This window comes from Rhamphochromis longiceps, linkage group LG15 (genome assembly GCF_057381845.1).
Source record: "Rhamphochromis longiceps isolate RC_006_pf linkage group LG15, R_longiceps_female_GT1.1, whole genome shotgun sequence".
Classification (NCBI taxonomy): domain Eukaryota; kingdom Metazoa; phylum Chordata; class Actinopteri; order Cichliformes; family Cichlidae; genus Rhamphochromis; species Rhamphochromis longiceps.
Window position 1 is genome coordinate 14,362,774 of NC_140571.1, and position 18,226 is coordinate 14,380,999.

Sequence of the window (18,226 nt, forward strand, 5' to 3'; positions counted from 1 at the left end):
GAAGCACCTTAAAATTTTGGGGTATTTAGTAAGCCAAAATTTTGAGATGCGCAACTCAAAGTTTCAACTTTGTCTGGCGATTTTTAAAAACTTATTTATTTATATTTTTCCAGTGGCAGAATTGAGATTCCGTATGATACCCATGAGTTTTCTAGGAGACTCCTCGACTCCCCAGACAGACGGGAGAGATCAAAGATGATGCAGCAGAAGCAGAGATACTGTATTTCTTTGACACATAGCTGAACCGCCATGATTTTATTCATGTAAAGCCTCAATTCTCCTGCTTATTATTCCTTTATTTTGTTAGCTGACTTTTGGTCATTTTCACATTTCTGACTGTAACTCTTGGAAATGTTCTGTTTCCCTGTTTAACTTTGTTCTACATCACATATTTGAAACCAGGCTGTCCAAAGACTCTCCAGCAATCTTGTATAATAAAAGTCACGCCTTAATTTTAGTACAGTATGTATTTTATTTTGTTTAATACCTACTGTATGTGTACATCAATAAAATTACAACAAATAATCACAGTGTTTGCTTCCACTTTAAAATAAAAGCATTGATAGCCACATATTCTTTACGACTTAACAACAAAGGGAAATTCTGCATCTGTGCGTGTCTGTTTACATTTCACATTAACATCTGGTGTAACCTGGTTATCAGAGCTCAGAAAACCTACTTCTTATCTGTTTTAATATTTAAAAGATTACAGGAATAAACCTGACCATTAAATCTGAATCTAGAGGAAATTGGAGCAATGACGAGCTACGTCGTGGTGAAGTTTATTCCAATCTCACGTGATGAGTCGCCAACTGACATGGACATGATCTATGAGTACATCGTCAGCTGAAGCCACTGTAAAGAGAATAAAAGAATTATTGTCATTTACTGTAGCACAGCAAAAGCCACATTGATGATACCATTTCTGTGTTTTGGTTTTTACTGTGTGACTCAAGTCAGCAAAAAAGATATTAGAAACACCCTTCAGGGAAATGTAGTTTTTACTCTGTACATAGTACACTTCTCGATTTCTGTAGTTCCAGGCTTTTCCCCCCTCATTTTATTCCTACTTTAAGTTTTATTCTTTACAAGGTCACAAATGACCTAAATAGGACCAGATTAAGTTATGGAACGAGGCACAGAACGGCAAAAATAAGAGTGTCTTACCTCCAGCACGTTGAGCTTGATTATTCCATCTCCATCTTTGTCAAAGGCACTGAATGCTCCTATAAGAGACAACAGATTATGGAGCTGGGTAACTTTTCAACCACTCAGAGCTTTAAAAATACATTAATTCATTCTGTAAGATAATTAGATTCAGTAAAGTAAATTTAATATCACTATATCATCATAACAATGTCTTAAATCTGTCAAATAGGCTAATAATCAGTCCTATGCAAGTGTTTTTGGCACCAGATGTGTGTGGTCTGTACTTACTGAACATGCCTTCTAGCCTCACAAAGCAGCAGATGTAACTATCAAAATCAATGTTCAGGCGTTCATCTGCATAGCGCATGGCTATGATGTCATACAGTTGTTTGTTGAGTTGAAACCCTGATATGGAGATAAAAAATATATATTTAAATATGTAAATTACATCATTCTCACATTAAACTGGAACGCACAGGCAAGGAGTGCATTGGCAAAATATGTTAATTCTAAAAAGAAATAATAATTATTGTGCTACAAATGAAAAATCTGTTTTTTCTGCTCACCTGCATCATTAACAGCATTCCTCATCTCGAAACTACTGATAGACCAGGTTTTATCTTTGTCGTAACGTTTGAAGATGAGCTGCAGACCCAAAGTCGGACAATCAGATAAAAACATATCAAGCATGAGCAGACATCAGCTGTGGTTAAAGCTATCCTACCTGCCAGTCCTTGATCTTTTTCCACAAGTGTTTGAACTCCTGCAGATTCAGCTTTCCTGTCCCATCAGTCTGAGCACAAAAGCATCAGTCATGGAAACACCTGCTACGTACTGTTCAACCCAACTGTTTTACTTTGACTTTCCAGAATAAAGTATTTACATAAGGTGCAATGTTCTGTTCTGTTACTGGGAAACTGGGCAAACAGTAGAGTTATGTGCACGCAATCCTCTAATTGAAATCAGTTGAAAGGATACGTCCATTAAGGCGATCATACTCCGACACGTCTCGAGGCTGAAACCTTCTGACTTTATGTTATTATCTGTGGAAAAGCACAGCTCAGTGTGAATGCCGAGCACGCTGGCGGCAGCTGTAATCGCAATCTTTTCTGCGTACTCACGTTTGGAAAGCACGTTTTTTAAGATCGTTTTGAGTTCATTGGCACAGATCTGCATGTCCTGAGGGAGCGATGATTTGTTTCATATTAGCCGATGAGAGTCTTTATAGTGTTGTCCTCAAACTAACTGTGCAATACTCACATCACCAGCAATCTGTTGGTAAATAGCCCTGAACTGCTTTTCCTCGTCGGTTTCCTCAGGTTGGAGAAGTTTCCGCTGAAGGAGAGAGGAAAGAAATTATTTACAAAGACAGGTTCACAAAAAGAAACTGCGAAGACTTAGAAACGTGAAGGAAAGAAACACTGATGAACTTTGCTGTGCAGCAGTAACTAAAGATTAGAAATAAGGTTTCAAAGTTCGAATGCTTCTAACTCAAAGAGTCCAACACCTGTAGTTGTGGAAGAAGAAAGTTTTCACAGGAATCTGTGCAGTCCCATGAAAAACTAAAGCATGGCTGATTCAGTCACTTGTAGAACTGCACAATAACCTGAAGTAATCATTTTCTGTATGACTTTATGAGTCTTTACAATGTTGGGTCAGTTCATTGGGGACATTTGTGCACAGGACCTCGATTCTTTTCTTTTTCAGTCATTCTGTTGTAGATTTGTTGTTGCACGACCCAGTTTCAGCTTTCGGCAGCTGTTGACGGATGGCCTCACATTTGGATCTAGAATACTTTGGTATACACAGGAGTTTATGGTTGACTCAATGACAGCAAGGTGTCCAGGTCCTGTGGCTGCCAAACAAGCCCACATCATCACCCCTCCCTCAGCATGCTTGGCAGTTGGTATGAGGTTTTTGTGTTGATATGTTGTGTTTGGTTTTCACTAAACGTGATGTCGTGCACCTTCACTTTGGTCTCGTCTGTCTAAAGGACACTCTTCCAGAAGTCTTGTGGTTTATTCAGATTCAACTTTCTGAGCCAAAGCTCTGCTGCCATGTTTGTTTTAGAGAATAGAGGCTTCTTCCTGACAACTCTTCCAGTTCAGTTTCTCTGAGCATTACCTTGGGGTGAACTTGGTGATACATCCACTCCTGGGAAGATTGTTGCATCGTATTGACACACAACAGAATTTTTCTCATCAGTAAACAGTCAAAACCTCTGATTTAAAGAGGTGCTCCCACTTTCTGATGATCAATTAATCAAGTGCATTTGATTACAAGCACCTAAAAGCACTAACAGTATACGTCGTTTCTGAGAGGACTGCAAAGAAAACTTTTTTACACGAGTTATGGATATAAGTTTTAAAACTTAAGTTTATATAGACATATAAGCGATCAAAGTGGCACCTTTGAGGAATTCCCCCTTTCATCAATTCATGACCCAATGCATGCGTCCAAATCAACAAAGACTGGTTTCACCAGAAGATTAAAGTACTGGAACGGCCCAGCCAGAGCCCAGACCGGACTCCACTACTGAGTCTGTGTTTGGCTTTGTGGGGAAATAATTGTGGATAATCTTCTTCCTGCCAGACAACGATTTTTCCTGATGTTCGAAGCAACAAAGTTGGGTCATTTTCAAAAGGTTTTCACTTGAAGATTTCACTTTAATTTCATACAGAACGCTGTACACTCAGTCAGTCTCTATTTGGTACTACTGTGCAGTATCATGTAGTCCAATACATCTTCTCTATCATAGGATGCATGTATAGCACTCATAATAATCAGTTGCTGCTGACATTGTTGTAAAAGTGTAAATCAAATTTCATATAAATTAATAAAGTCATATTTAAAGGTAGTGTTACACTAAAATATATCGACAGAGTGTTTTGCTTTGTTATTGTTGTTCTTGTGAGCAAGTCACAAAGTTATTTAATTACCATACTAACTGGTCTTTATAGGCATTATAAAGGGAAAGCAGGTGTATATATATATAAGGTGTAACATTAGAAAGGGGTTTTCATGGCTTTTATCAGTCTATTTAATCATTAAATGATTGGATGTGTTTCTCTATGATACCAGAGGAGAGCAGCATATGGGAAAAACAAGACTGCGGACAGCTAACATTAGAGTGTCTCTACAGGAAAACAGGTGCAGCTGAGTTACTTGAGCTCTACTGGCTTCAGACTCAGTTGTTTTATTCCCAGTCATGTTATCTGATCCAGTAAAGATTGCATTTTGGAGTCATCAGTCACCAGGAAAATATGACAGACATGAGCTGTTTGCCATGTGACAGAAGACTCGCCACACCAAGGACATTTACCTTTGGTTTCTTCTTCTTCTCCCCCCGAATCGTGTCGTGCTCGATTTCTTTGCTGGCCAGTGCTCTATCTGACACAAATACAATAGGCTGACATGTAGAAAAGACAAAAAGAATTTAAAAAAAGAGTCAGTTTGCAGTAATCCCACTGGTCATAAACTCTACATTTAATATTGTGTCGGCAAACGCTTCTAATAGCTGACACGTGTTGGAAAGGAGCAGTGAAGAAAGAGCTCAGCAAAAAAGCAGCCTAACAATCCAACTGCTACAGACATTCATTACCTTTTCTTTCTGTTTCTTTTCTTGCTGGTGACCAATAAGACAAGGAGAGACAAAAAGATGAAATGAGATGAAATGGAGGAGGAAACACTTGGAAGTTCAAGTCTATTAGTTGGTCTGAGTACAGAACATATGCATCAGAACAAGCTAGGGAAAGTTCAAGAGTAAAGTTAATGAATATGTAAGACACAAAGCTGGGCTTTGAAATCAAATTCTAACCGACATTGCAGTGATCTGTAGGACATGCTGATCTGAAAGGCATTTTAATGCAGACTTTATTTTTTTTAATTTATTTATTTTTTTTAATGCAGACTTTAAACAGGTCATATTAGTGTCATATTCAGCCAGATATATGTATGTATGAATAAGAGGGTGGGCGGGGCCCTGCCACTTTTTGTTGGAGCAGCCAATTAGGAGCGAGTGAGGTTAAGTGGAAGGGAGCTTGTTTCATACAGTGGATTAACTGAAGGGGGTGCACCTAGGATACATGAGGGTTATTTTGAACCAAATATATGCAAAGCTACTTAAGTTGAGTCCAAGAATACAGAGTTGTATGTGAGCATAGTGTTAAAGTTAAATGTGGCATCTAATGACTGTCTGCTGCACTCCATGGAAAGATGAATTTAGTATTTTCATCCTTCTTGAAGCGGGATTTTCCCCCCAATATTCTTTATCTTTTCTACTTTTCATCTCTAGTGCTTTGGTGTAAGGAACTGAACCTGCATATTTGTATGTATGGATTAACAACCCCGTCTTTGTGTCCTTCATCAGAGTCCTTCAGTTATATTAAAACTCCCATAAAAAGGAAAAGAGGTGATCTCCATTTCCATTTTGTACAAAAGAAACAATTAAAGAAGATATAGTATGGTTTACACTTCCCCAAACAGTCAATACACTGTCACAGCTGAGAAAGTCCAGTATCTTCATTAACTGAGTGCAAGTATGATGAGGGAGTTGAGTGCTACAGTAAGGATGTGATGCAACCCCAACTAGCAAATTTGGCACTGTATAAATAAATAAACAAAATTGAATAGATGTTTCTGAAATACACTCACCAGCCACTTTATTAGGTACACCCATTCAACTGTTTGTTAACACAAATCAGCCAGTCATCGTGTACATTTCTTCAACAGCAGCAGAAGAACAGGAAACCGAGGCTACAGTTTGCATAAGCTCACCAAAATTGGACAACAGGAGATTGGAAAAAATTTTGGGTGGTCTGAGTCTCAATTATGGATGGTTGGGTCAGAATTTGGTGTAACCAACATGTAGGCACAGATCCATCATGCCTTGTATCAACAATTCAGCCTGCTGGTGGTGGAATAATGGTGCGGGCACCTTTTGGTCTCCTTAGTACCAAAAACATTTAACTGCCAGAGCCTACCTGAGTATTGTTGGTGACCATGTCTATTACTTTCTGACCACAGTGTATCCATCTTCTGATGGCTGTTTCCAGCACAGTAACATGCCATGTCACAAAACAGGGGCAGTTATAGCTCAGTAGGTAGAGTGGTGGCCCCATGATCGGAAGGTCGGGGGTTCGACTCCACTGAACGGTTACCCCGAGGTACCCCTGAGCAAGGTACCGTCCCTACACACTGCTCCCCAGGCGCTGCCTTATTACATTATTAAACTCAGATAATCTCAAACTCGTTTCTTGAACATGACAATAAGTTCACTGCACTCAAATAGCCTCCACGGTCCCATGATCTCAATCCAATAGAGTACCTTTGGGATGTGGTGGAACGGGAGAGTCCTATCACGTGTGCAGCTGACAAATCTGCAGAGCAAAAAGGGTACAACCTAGTACTATGAAGGTATACCTAATGAAATGACCGGTGAGTGTGTGTGATTAAAACACAGGTTTCTAAACAGGAAAGATAAACCAGCCTTTCAGTTTACAGTCCACTGCAATAAAAGCAAGAACATATTTTAACCCCACTGCTTCTAACATTACGCTGCAAACCTGCGTTTGATCTGATCCAATCGTAGTCTCTGCCTCCCTGTGGAGAAAAGCAAACATACCTCAGCAATGCTGCCTTTCTACATCTTGTAATTTTAAAAGCAATTTGGCTCTCAAGAAAAACACGATAGTAACCCTTACTCTGATGTGCTCTGCTTCTCAGAGAAGACCCTGAGGATGAACTCTCCTTCTTCGTGGGGTTTAAAGATTGTGGGGATGATGACGTACTCACCGGGAGGCAGACAGAAACGCTCCGTTACCTCCCGCAGGTTAATGTAACTCTTGCATTTTGCCTTGGAGGCTGTGTAGAGGAAGAAGTCCTTCTGCAGATGTTGATTCTGCCCACACATCTGTGAACAGGGTTGTAGAAATGGTGACTTGTTAATGATAGCAATAAGAAATATTATAATGTATTGTAACTTTTCTTTCCCCCCTTTTTATACAAGTGAAACCTCTCTTGGGGATACAAGCAAATAAAGTGAAAGATGCAAGATCATTATACCTCCTTCGGCACCTGCAGAGACACAAAAGAAGTTAAATATCAGGTTAACTTCTCAAATCCTGGACACGTGTGTACTTTCTGAAGAAAAAATGAGGTGTGATCACTACCTCGTAGATGGAAAAGCCTATGGTGAGAAATTTGGCCCCTTGATGGCGCTGCATCCTTCGACCTTTCTGCATCAGTGCCACGACAACAGTGCAGGCCACCTGCTCGTCATCCGGGTCATCGTCCTCCTCATACAGCTGCAGACGATACTGAGGGTTTGTCCAAAACGTGTCTGTAAAATACACAAAGTAAATATGCAGCACAGATTCATATAAACACGAATTATGTAAGTGAGAGTTTTTACAATATTGTCTTTTAAAAGTATGAAAGCTGATCCAAAAAGAACAAAGCCTACCTGGGAAGTTCCTACAGCCACCAGCAGAGCTTCCTCTCACCCAGCGACCCTCGTGGACCGACACTGTCCAGGTGTTTCTTTCATCCCCCTGCAGCGTGTCGGGGGTCAGGTTGCACATCTCCAGCTTGCTGAAATTCTTCTTGAAATCAGCAAAGGACATCCTGAAGTGAAACACAAAAGAAGTAAAAATAAAAAAGGTGCTTGCTGAGTAAATACAGTCACTAGGTTCATCATTCCCTCACAATGCAATGCAAACAAATGGTTCTCAAGTAGGAAAATGTTAAGTAAACAGTGGCAGAACAACTCCAAAGAGTTTTACAGATATTTGAGTACAGTTAAATACATTTAGCATTCACCTAGGTTTTATTGGCTTTTGAAATTTGACTGTAGTATTATACTGTAAAAAGTTAGAATTTGTATCTCTTTGCAGGTTCATTTTGTAGTGAACAAAACTGCTTGGTGGATGGGTTTTGCTATTTATAGGTTTTTATCAGTAGTGGGGCAACAAAGAGGCCATGCACGGTGGCAGTTGAAAAGTCATTCTATGTACACTGATATCTCAAAGTCACCATAAGGTGTTTGACGCTAAGCTGTGATTTGAGCTGAACACTAACAGTGATGGTAGCTATATTATACTGTAGTAGGAACTTCTCACAAAACTGTGGATGAAAGATTTCAAAAAAAAAAAAGTTAAGTCATTATAGACAAAAAGGTGTGTGGGAAGGTGTTTCACTCACCAGAACTCACTTGCCTCTATGGTCTGTTTTTTCAGGTTTTCTCTGTCTGCAGCGGAAATTGTCGACCACTCCTTTGAACTGTGGAAAGATCAAATTTCCTAAATACAAACTAAGCAAATAGGAGACACTATTTTTTTAATTATGCTGGCAAGTGGTGAGACCTCCACTACCACCATGTCTTACTTAAGGGTGATATGCTGCGTTATTTAAGAGTAAAAATATACAAACTTTGCACTCCAGGGTCCTTTCCAGAGCACAAAACCCCAGGGATTGCGCAAACGAATCAGGCGAATTCTTGTGTCCTTTGAAACCTCATCACACTTGCAAAGAAGCAGGAAAAAAAAATAACCAAAAAAATGCCTTGTCCACCAGACGATGTGCATTTACATGGATGTCTCACTCTACCTCCTCCAGGCTTATGATGGAATAGGCATGACCCCTGACCAGCCCCTGCTCAGTCCGACTCTCCAATTCACTCTCTGAAGAAACCTGACAGACAAAGCATACATCATATGTTTTATTATTAGACTCCATAGTAGCTTTGACTGATTCACAGTTCAAAATAATCCTTGTTTATCCTATACTTGGTATTGTTGTGGACACTCAGTTTATTCCCTGTCCGAAATAAGTCATTTTAACTCTAAGCCATTTTAAGCCAATAACAGCAAAACAGCAGGTGGGTGGGGCTGCGTGCCTGAGAGTTACATATGACAGATATCTGCTCTCTTTGACAGAGCTGAGGGGAGGGAAAAAAATGTAGAAAACTTTGTGTGAAATCTGTGCATTTTACTTGCTAACACTTAAAATGAAATGAAAGAAACATGACAAAGAGTGATGCTTTAACCTCAAACACATACATCTATGGAGCAGCCCATCAGTGAGCCTCTCTCCAGTGCATTCTTCATGATCTTGTAGAGCTCTGTGGGATCATCAGACAATTCAAAGTACTCGGTAACTCCACCTGTGAAATCCTCCATGGCTTCCAAAGTGTTCCCTCCTTTCAGTGCCTCATAAGACCCGTGCAACCTGAGAGAGAGGTCGATCATTCTGGTCAGTGTGCTGACATGTGTATTCTCCGGGGCTGATACTTTTCACACAGCTGGCTGTCAATTCGGGAAATATGAGGACGCTCGAGGTGTGTCACAAATCAGTGTGAGAGTACACTGCAAAAGTACATACGGCTCAGTAACACAGTTCATAATTGGTTGCTAAATCGCAGTTTAAGACTGAGATTTGTTGTTCAGACTAAAACTTTTATTGAAAAACCTCAATTTGCGTTAAAAACACCTGAAACAGTTCAATGCCAGACTTTTTTTCAATAAGAAGAAACAAGAACTGTCGTTCGGTGTATGGACTGGAAATCTGAACCACGCTGAACAGCAACGCATGTCAGATGACGGTGTGCATGACTGCTTGACTGCATGGGACATTAATAGGCTCTGCTTACTTGGCATAAGCTTTTTCCAAAAGAGCGCTCCAGAACTCGTTCTTTCTGAAAGACTTTGTGAAAACCAGCTGGTTGTTGCAGGTGGGAATGCGGTCGTCCACGACGACATCAATCCACTCGCCATAACGCCAGAACTGAGTGTGGAAACGACAGAGAAAATCATTGATGACATGGCAAAGTATTTTTACCATACAAGGAAAATAGCTCGCCATCCACAACATGATTGATTTATTTATCAATTTTAAGTAAGGCGAAACAACTGATAACTTTTCATGTGACATGTGAAAAACATCTTTTAAACTTTTATCATCAGCTCAAAATGTGTTCTATGCCCTGGACTACTGCAATTCATTGTTTTCAGGAGGTCCAAAAATCTCCCTGAAAAGCTTTCAGTTAACCCAAAATGCTCCAGACTGAGTACTGACATATAACTGACATATAGGGACTATAAAGAGAGCATATTTCTCCTGTATTGGCTTCCCTTCATTGGCTCCCTTTTAAATCCAGAATTGAATTCAAAATCCTGCTCCTCACATACAAGGTCTTAAATTAACAGGCCCCAGCTTATCTTAATGACCTTTTAGCACCATATCACCCCATTAGAGCACTTTGCACTTGTTGTTCATAGAGTTTTCAGGCCCCTCTTCTATGGAGTCAGCTTCCAGTTTGTATTCGGGAGACAGACACTATCTCTATTTTAAGATTAAGCTTAAGACTTTCCAACAATTGCATATAGTTAGGGCTGGATCAGGTGACCCTGAATCCTCTCTTAGTTATGCTGCAATTGGTGTAGGCTGCTGGGGGACTCCCATGATGCATTAAGTTTTTTCTTTTCAGTCACCTTTCTCACTCACTATGTGTTAACAGACCTCTCTGCATTAAATCATACTTGTGATTAATCTCTGTCTCTCTTCCACAGCTTGTCTTTTATCCTGTTTTCCTTCTCTCACCCTAACTGGTCACGGTAGATGGCCCCGCCCCTCCCTGAGCCTGTTTCTGACCGAGGTTTCTTCCTGTTAAAAGGGAGTTTTTCCTTCCCACTGTCGCCAAAGTGCTTGCTCATAGGGCGTCATATGATTGTTGGGTTTTTCTCTGTATGTGTTATTATAGGGTCTACCTTACGATATAAAGCGCCTTGAGGCGACTGTTGTTGTGATAAAATTGAATTGAACTGAATAAACATGAAGCAAAAATTCTGTCTGAAAAAAGGCATCAACATTTTTCATTTGACAGAAATATCTGTATATCCTTCATCATATCATGTTTCACATTAATAGATACTATAGTATAATTCCATGTTGAGATATTTGGACTTTTTAAAAAAGGTTTTATTGTCATCTACTCAAATGTGATTTTGAGTTACGTCTTTAAAATTTTATAACACTTTATAACACTGTGTTTATTCAAATATGTTTTTGAGGCAAACATTAAACGTTTTACCCCATTGTATTCATTTTAAAGACTGAGCTATGAGTGAACATATTCACAATCAGGTTATTAACACTAAATACACTCAACAAAACCAAACCAAGGCGCATTTTTACACTTTATCCAAGAACATAAAAATGTATTTATAAAAAATTACTCTCCCACTGACCAAACGATCATAGTAAAAAACTAATATATCGAAATCTGAAATACTCTTTGACATATGTTTTACTTGGTTTTCCTTTTACTATAAATTTGACACACATAAAATGGTTTTCTGTTAACAGCACGATGCCCAAAATGTCACATTTCAACCTGGAAGTGGAAGATGCCGGCGTAGTTTTCGGTGAAGCTCTGGTCCGGGGGAATAACTCTGTACAGCAGCTTCTCGTTCAGCGTGAGACAGGCGATGGCAGCCAGCAGCCAGCAGTCACCTGTCGACAACAGATTGATGAGCTGTGATTTCATCCAAACAAATTACCTCACAGGGTAACAGAGTTGTCACACACCAAATTGCTGCAAGTGTCAGAATTCGAACTCGAACTCAGGCTCGAGGTCAGTAATTGTTCAGCATGCTCACTTGCCCCATAACCAATATAAAATCAGATGCAGATGAAACTGACACTTACACTGCTCGACTTAATGCTTTCAGGCTCTGGTAGCTGTTTTGTTTGATGTCATCCCTTTTATAAAAATTAGTTAGAGGCAGGGCTATTGATAGTAAACTATTTGCACTGCCAATTTAGAATCACTAATTAACCTATTAATTAAAACCATGCATGTTTTTGGACTGAGTACCCGGAAAGAATCCGCACAAACATGAGGAAAACATGCAAACTCCACACAGAAAGGCCCCAGCTGGAGCTTCTTGCTATGAGGCGACAGTGCTAACTTAACATACAGGCTTAAAAAAACCACTGTAATGTCTTTTCAAAAGAGTGAAATGTGGGTAAAATCACTTTTTTGAAAGCGCAGACAGTTCAGATGTTACCTAATTCTCCCTGACAGATGTCTGTTCTGTTGGCTCCATCTATGATGAACTGGGGGTTTTCACAAATTTCCTGGAAGACAAAAAACGTCAGGAAGGGAATTTTTAAAAAAAAATATGTTATGAAATCTCAGTCGTTTCACATTATGAAAGTAATGATGTACTTTTTCATTTAACCAAAGGATGTTCTCCATGACATAATGCATTTGTTATGTGTCAGCAGATGACGAAAATGACTAAAAGGCAGAATAATTGTTCTTTCCGTGGAGAATCGGTATAGAATCTCAATTGTTATATTTTCTTCATCCAGGAAGTGAAACTCTTGAGATTAAAAATCTCTTTTGCAACACTTCCTGCGTCCTGACAGACAGTTACCCCGTGAGAAACCTGAGCACCAAGAGAAAACCCAGGACTTTCTTTCTTTGCGCCACTTTTCCTTTGGTATCAAACTGCATGGAAAAAGTTGGCTTTGTATATAAAACCAGAAACTTTGGTTCCAAGTTATTTGTACAGATTAAGCTCCTGATTATAATGTAACGGATACCAGACAAAGGTTCTGTACGGCTGTTTGTGTTCATACAACTTTAATATCTGCTTTCAAACATCAGATTTATGTTTATTCAGTAATTTGTATCACAAAATTATTTTTTGACATCAAATTATTTTGATCCCAGAGTTTTGTTATGTATGTTTAAATATACGATATATTTTATACATGTATAAATCTGTAATGATTTTCAAACCTGTTATTTAAAAGCTTAGGGAGAGGGTGGCAAAAGCTTGGAAAAATAAGTGGTACTAAAAAGAAACAGCTGGGGAAACATTTTGCAATTAAATAGTTTATTTGGCAACAGGTTAGTAATATGACTGGTTTAAAAATAACTTCTTAGAGGCAAAGTTTCTCCAGAGTAAAGGGCAAAGCTTCACCAATCTGCAAAGAAAACTGAATTCACGAATTGTGGCACAATTTTAGAATAATACTCCAAAATGTAAAATTGTGACAACTTGGAATATTTCATCATTTAAAGTGAATAATATCATCACAAGGTTCAGAAACTCTGGAGAACTCTGTGTATCAGAAAGGCTGAAAATCAGTATTGGATGGTCATAATCTTTGGGAACTGAGGCAGCACTGCACGATTCTGGCATGGGAATCACTTCCAAAAATCTTTGAATGTGGACACAGTTCATTCTGCAATCCGCAAATGCTTTGTGATGCAAAGAAGAAGCCATGTATGAACATGATCACATCTAGAAATCTCATTTAAAAACGACTGAAACAAACTGAAAAACTGTTCATCTCTGAATCTACGATCGTCTCTGAACTCAGCCTGTGCATCTGAAAAGGCACTATCAGTGCTGAAAGGTATATACGGGTTTTAGAGTGACATGTGCTCCTAACGTCTATTCAGAGAGAGCCTTACTTATTCCAGAAACACAATGGTAAACCACATATTGTGTCTATTAAAAAGCACAGCTTCGTAAAAGAAAAGTCCCTGTGCTGAACCTTTTCAGAATTGGGTTTGTAAATATCCGTCTCCTCAACTCTTCTCTCCTCGTGTCATTTCCTCACCTCTTTTGGGACGGATTAAGGTCTTTAGTTGAGGAGTTTCAAAGATTTGAAGCTTGTGAAATGATAAAGGGGATTTGTCCATCCTGACATGCTGCCCTGGTTTGCTTTCTGTTTTTACCAAACTTCTCATGGTTAGATTTCAGATTACCGCTTCCCCAACACTCAATTTATTTGCAATATAAAATATATAAAATATAAAAGCTTATATTTCTGTTGATGGAAAACTAAAATCTGGATTTACAACTGAAAGCAAGTGATGTAATGCCTTCTGCCAGGTCAGGTTTTGGAACCATGAGACGCCCTCTGCATTCACTTCATATTTACATGAAAGCTCCTGTTAGAGGCCCTCTGGTATAAAAGACCTCACCTCATAACTCCTGATTACAAATGTATTTGTAAAACAAGGCGTTGTTGTCCAGACTGTCTACTATAATGAATATTCACACACATATACATACATGATTTCAGCATTTGACTTAAGTATGAATTATGCTGTGGGTCATACATCTCCATTGTATAATACAGCCTGTGACTAAGGCCGTAATTCCCCTGAATTAAAATGGAAAATGTATTTTATTTGAAATTACAAAATATTTAGATTTGGTACACAGAATATAATGTAAGCAATTTTTAGTAGTGTGCAATTTCATAGTAATTTTGAAGAAAAACAAACTATTTTTCCCCATTTTACATCATAAAATATAAAAATGCAGTTTCATGTTCCTGATTTAAAGCACCCTCCACAGCTGACCCCTGTGTGGCATTCAAGTATCACTGATCTCAGCTGAGTGTCTCACGCTTCATTGGTGAAACTTGAAGCAGCAATCAGCCTTCGTGTTAGTGTTATACTGAATTTACAAAGCAGGCATTTAAGAATGAGATTAGCGAATAATGTTGGGTTGAAAATTATTTTCTTATGATTTAATGAAAATGTAAAAAATATATCATACCATCATGCTGAAAGGAATAGACAGAGCCATATGTATGCTGTTCATACAGGTCAGTGATGATGCAATACATATATGTATTTATTTATTTCTATTTAACACCTTTTATAATCTTGCACCCGGGTTTTTAAACAACTTTTTATCCTAACTTTTGATTTTCTTTTCATTTTTATCATACTTCCGTCAATTTTGTGTAATGGAATCGAATGCCTTTGTACAACACTAAAAAGCGTTGAATAGGAAAAAAAATGTAATACTTCCACTTTGTTGTGGTTTTAACTCCACTTCCTTTATCTGATATCCTATATTACACTACAGATTTCAATTTTTTTCTTCTTTTTGTTCGCTCATCCAGCCAAAGGATCGATGAGCTGATGTCATGGCGAGGCATCAACTGTCCACAAATCTGTCCGCCCACAATTGACAAGAACTAGGTGTGTCACGAAGTGTAACAGTTTAAAGCTCTTAAATCCATGACACATACCACAATGTGGTTTTTTGTGCATATTTCCAGCCTGTACATGCTATGCAGGGTAAGAAATATGGACACTGTAGCTCATAAAGCATTTATATTATGACGGAAACATTAAATATGCTAAAGCAAAAACAGCTGATTAGCAAGGCGTCCAGTTGAATCCACTGATTTATTTACTATGTAAAGATCCAGGTGGTCAGCTTACATTTGTGAGCTAATATTTGGAATAATTCAAAAAGAGCATTTTACATTCTGGCATTGATTCATAAGTTTTGTGTAACAGGCAGGACTTTTCTCATCGCTGCTTCTGCCTCTTGGTGTTAATGTCTTTCTCAGTGTGTTTGCATGTAACGCGAACATGTCTGAATACCTTTTGCCAAATGCCACTTTAACGACTGCCAATCTGACTCATTTATCGCCAAAGGCAAACGCCCTGGAAAAGTATCAAACCCTTTTGGGAGTGTGCATCATAAAAATATGAACCCCCGAGGTCAATGCTGAGTTGCTAGTTTGAATCCCAGCACCAGCTGAGTGCGACCCTCTGCGTGAGAGTCACAGCTGTCTGTGATTGTAGAAGGTGATAACCGAGCGCAATGCGTGAGCCACCATGCAACCGTCTGAACCTGACACTCCAGCCATGTGGTGTGGAGGAAGTGATAAGGTACACAGATTTAAGAGAAGCACCTATGTAAACATGTAAGAGACTCATTCGCATTATGTGCAACTTGGCCCAAACGACACGATCCCTGAAGACTGGCACTCACCGACGGACGTTTCCATTCAATCTTCATTGAAGGTTTCCTACTGTAGAAAAGTGAGGAGTCATCTGCAGGGAACAGAGGGTCTTCAAACATAACATTCTTCTCCACATATTTGTCTCGCAGCTCCAGAAAGGTCTTAAGACGCTTGGCATCTTTGACAGCTTCATTCCTGCTGAGAATTGCTGAGTAGATGGAGTTTGACCCTGCATTTGGGTACTCAGCTTTGGTATCCAGCTGGAGAGATGTCTCAGTTTCATAAAGCACTTTCACCTTTGTTTCTTCAACGAGAAGCACTTTGCCGTCTTGTTTCTCATCTCCCATCTTGTTAGTGAACTCCTTGGCCTTTCCTCGGCTCTCTCAAGTGCAAAACGGGAACTCTGTTGCACAAGAAGCTTCGAAATAGCCCCAAAAACGTTCTTGTAACCTCCCTGATTCCAGTGCTCACTTTTAGTTCCTTTATTTAATAAAAAGTGCTGTCATGGGTCATGGGCAGCCACCAGTCTTGCTCTCACACCAGCACTCACTGTTGTGTCCCTGGAGCTCATTGAACCTAATTATAGACCTTTTAAAAGAGGGGCGGGGGCTTCTCAGAGGGAAACTCTGACCCTGTCCTAACATTTCCAAGTCACAGTGAGAGGTTAAAAAGGGTGGTCCATATTCTAAAAGAGCTTAATCAATTTTTTTTAAACTTTTGACAAGAAAATCTGCAATGTGGGTCAAGATGAGACTAGAAAATAAGCTGCTACTATAGTCCTCATGCCACTTCCTAAAAAATATTAATTGAATTGTTGGTTAGTCCTTTTTATAATGTACAGCTTGATAATTACTACTTTCATACAACAGTCAAAGATACACTCACTGGCCAATTTGTTAGGTACGCCTTGCAAGTACCTGGTTGGACCCTCTTTTGCCATCAGAGCTGCATTAATTCTTCATGGCATAGATGAGACATGGTGCTGGAAACATTCCTCAGAGACTTTAGTCCATATTTACATGATAACATCACACAGTTGCAATGTGAGGAGAGATGTGAATCTCCTCTTCCACCACATCCCAAAGGTGCTATATTGCATTGAAATCTGGTGACTGTGGAGGCTATTATAGTGCAGTGAACTTATTGTCATGTTCAAGAAAACAGTTTGAGATCATTTGAGCTTTGTGACATGATGAGTTATCCTCCCGGAAGTAGCCAGGTAGATGGGAACACTGTCATCATAAAGGGGGGGACGTGGTCAGTAACAATACTAAGGTAGGCTGTGGTGTTGAAATGATGCTCAGTGGGTGCTACATTGTTTTTCCAGTCTTCTATTGTCCAATTTTGGTGAACGTGAACAAATCTGATCTGCTTCAACGTTGTATGTTTTGTGTTCTTCAATGATGTTCTTCTCTATATCTTGGATGCAGTGACTGGTTATTTGTGGTTATCTGACACCTCAAAGCGCTCTGGGAATACTCTTTCTGACCTCTGACATCAATGAGGCATTTTTACCCAAAAAACGTTGCTCACTGGATATTTTCTCTTTTCCAGACCATTCTTTGTAAACGACAGCGATGACACCAACAACCAGGCCACAATCAGAGTCACTTAAATCATTTCCCATTCTGATGCTGAGTTTGAACTTCAGCAGGTCATTGTCAGCATGGTAAATCAGTTAGTTACACAGGTGTACCTAACAAAGTGGCCAGTGAGTGTAATTAAATTTACATACATCCAGCCAATGGGCAGTGAGGAAGAATTATTCTGGAATATTTCTGTGAATTTAGAGTTCACATTTTTTGTAACTTTATCTTACCTTGAAACCACAAAATATTAAAAATGCAGCATAATACTACACAAATATCTACATATCGACAGAAAAGGCTGTTATACTATCTATAAATAAATATTTAATGCAGACTCTACAATATTTTGGATTTAATACCTTTACACAAACCTAATTATGTACAACACAAAGTCAAAAGTCAGGAGGTAAACATTTTCAATTAAAAAACAAATTAAGTGGTGTGTTCTGCTTGAATTTGGACTCAATTTAAACCCAGTTTAATTCAACATTAGTCGTGTAGACTGAAAAGACACCTAGCGGTAAAACAAACGCAATAACACTGACTTCCTTGTGAATGGTTTTATTTGGCTGACAAAGACAACCATTCACCGGCATTCACTATTCAGTTGGCCTACATGTCTGTCAGTCAATGCCCATAACAAATACAAAAAGGAAGGCCGTTAAACACTGGTTGCCAGGTCTGAGAGAAACACG

At 39.1% G+C, this 18,226-nt stretch overlaps 1 protein-coding gene across 1 annotated transcript; it reads right to left on the reverse strand.

The window, feature by feature from the left end:
* Nucleotides 1–72: 72 nt before the first annotated feature.
* On the reverse strand, nt 73–16,493 carry capn3b (calpain 3b). The gene is made up of 23 exons (XM_085382598.1): nt 15,972–16,493; nt 12,216–12,285; nt 11,540–11,658; nt 9,797–9,930; nt 9,207–9,375; nt 8,755–8,838; nt 8,578–8,669; nt 8,350–8,427; nt 7,613–7,773; nt 7,320–7,489; nt 7,213–7,224; nt 6,852–7,060; nt 6,714–6,750; nt 4,751–4,774; nt 4,472–4,558; nt 2,410–2,484; nt 2,271–2,328; nt 2,128–2,192; nt 1,874–1,942; nt 1,716–1,794; nt 1,438–1,554; nt 1,168–1,226; nt 73–855 (listed from the first exon to the last, which is right to left on the reverse strand). The coding sequence occupies exons 1-23, from the start codon at nt 16,287–16,289 to the stop codon at nt 829–831; spliced, it is 2,313 nt and encodes a 770-aa protein (XP_085238724.1). The 5' UTR covers nt 16,290–16,493; the 3' UTR covers nt 73–828.
* Between the last annotated feature and the right edge of the window lie 1,733 nt (nt 16,494–18,226).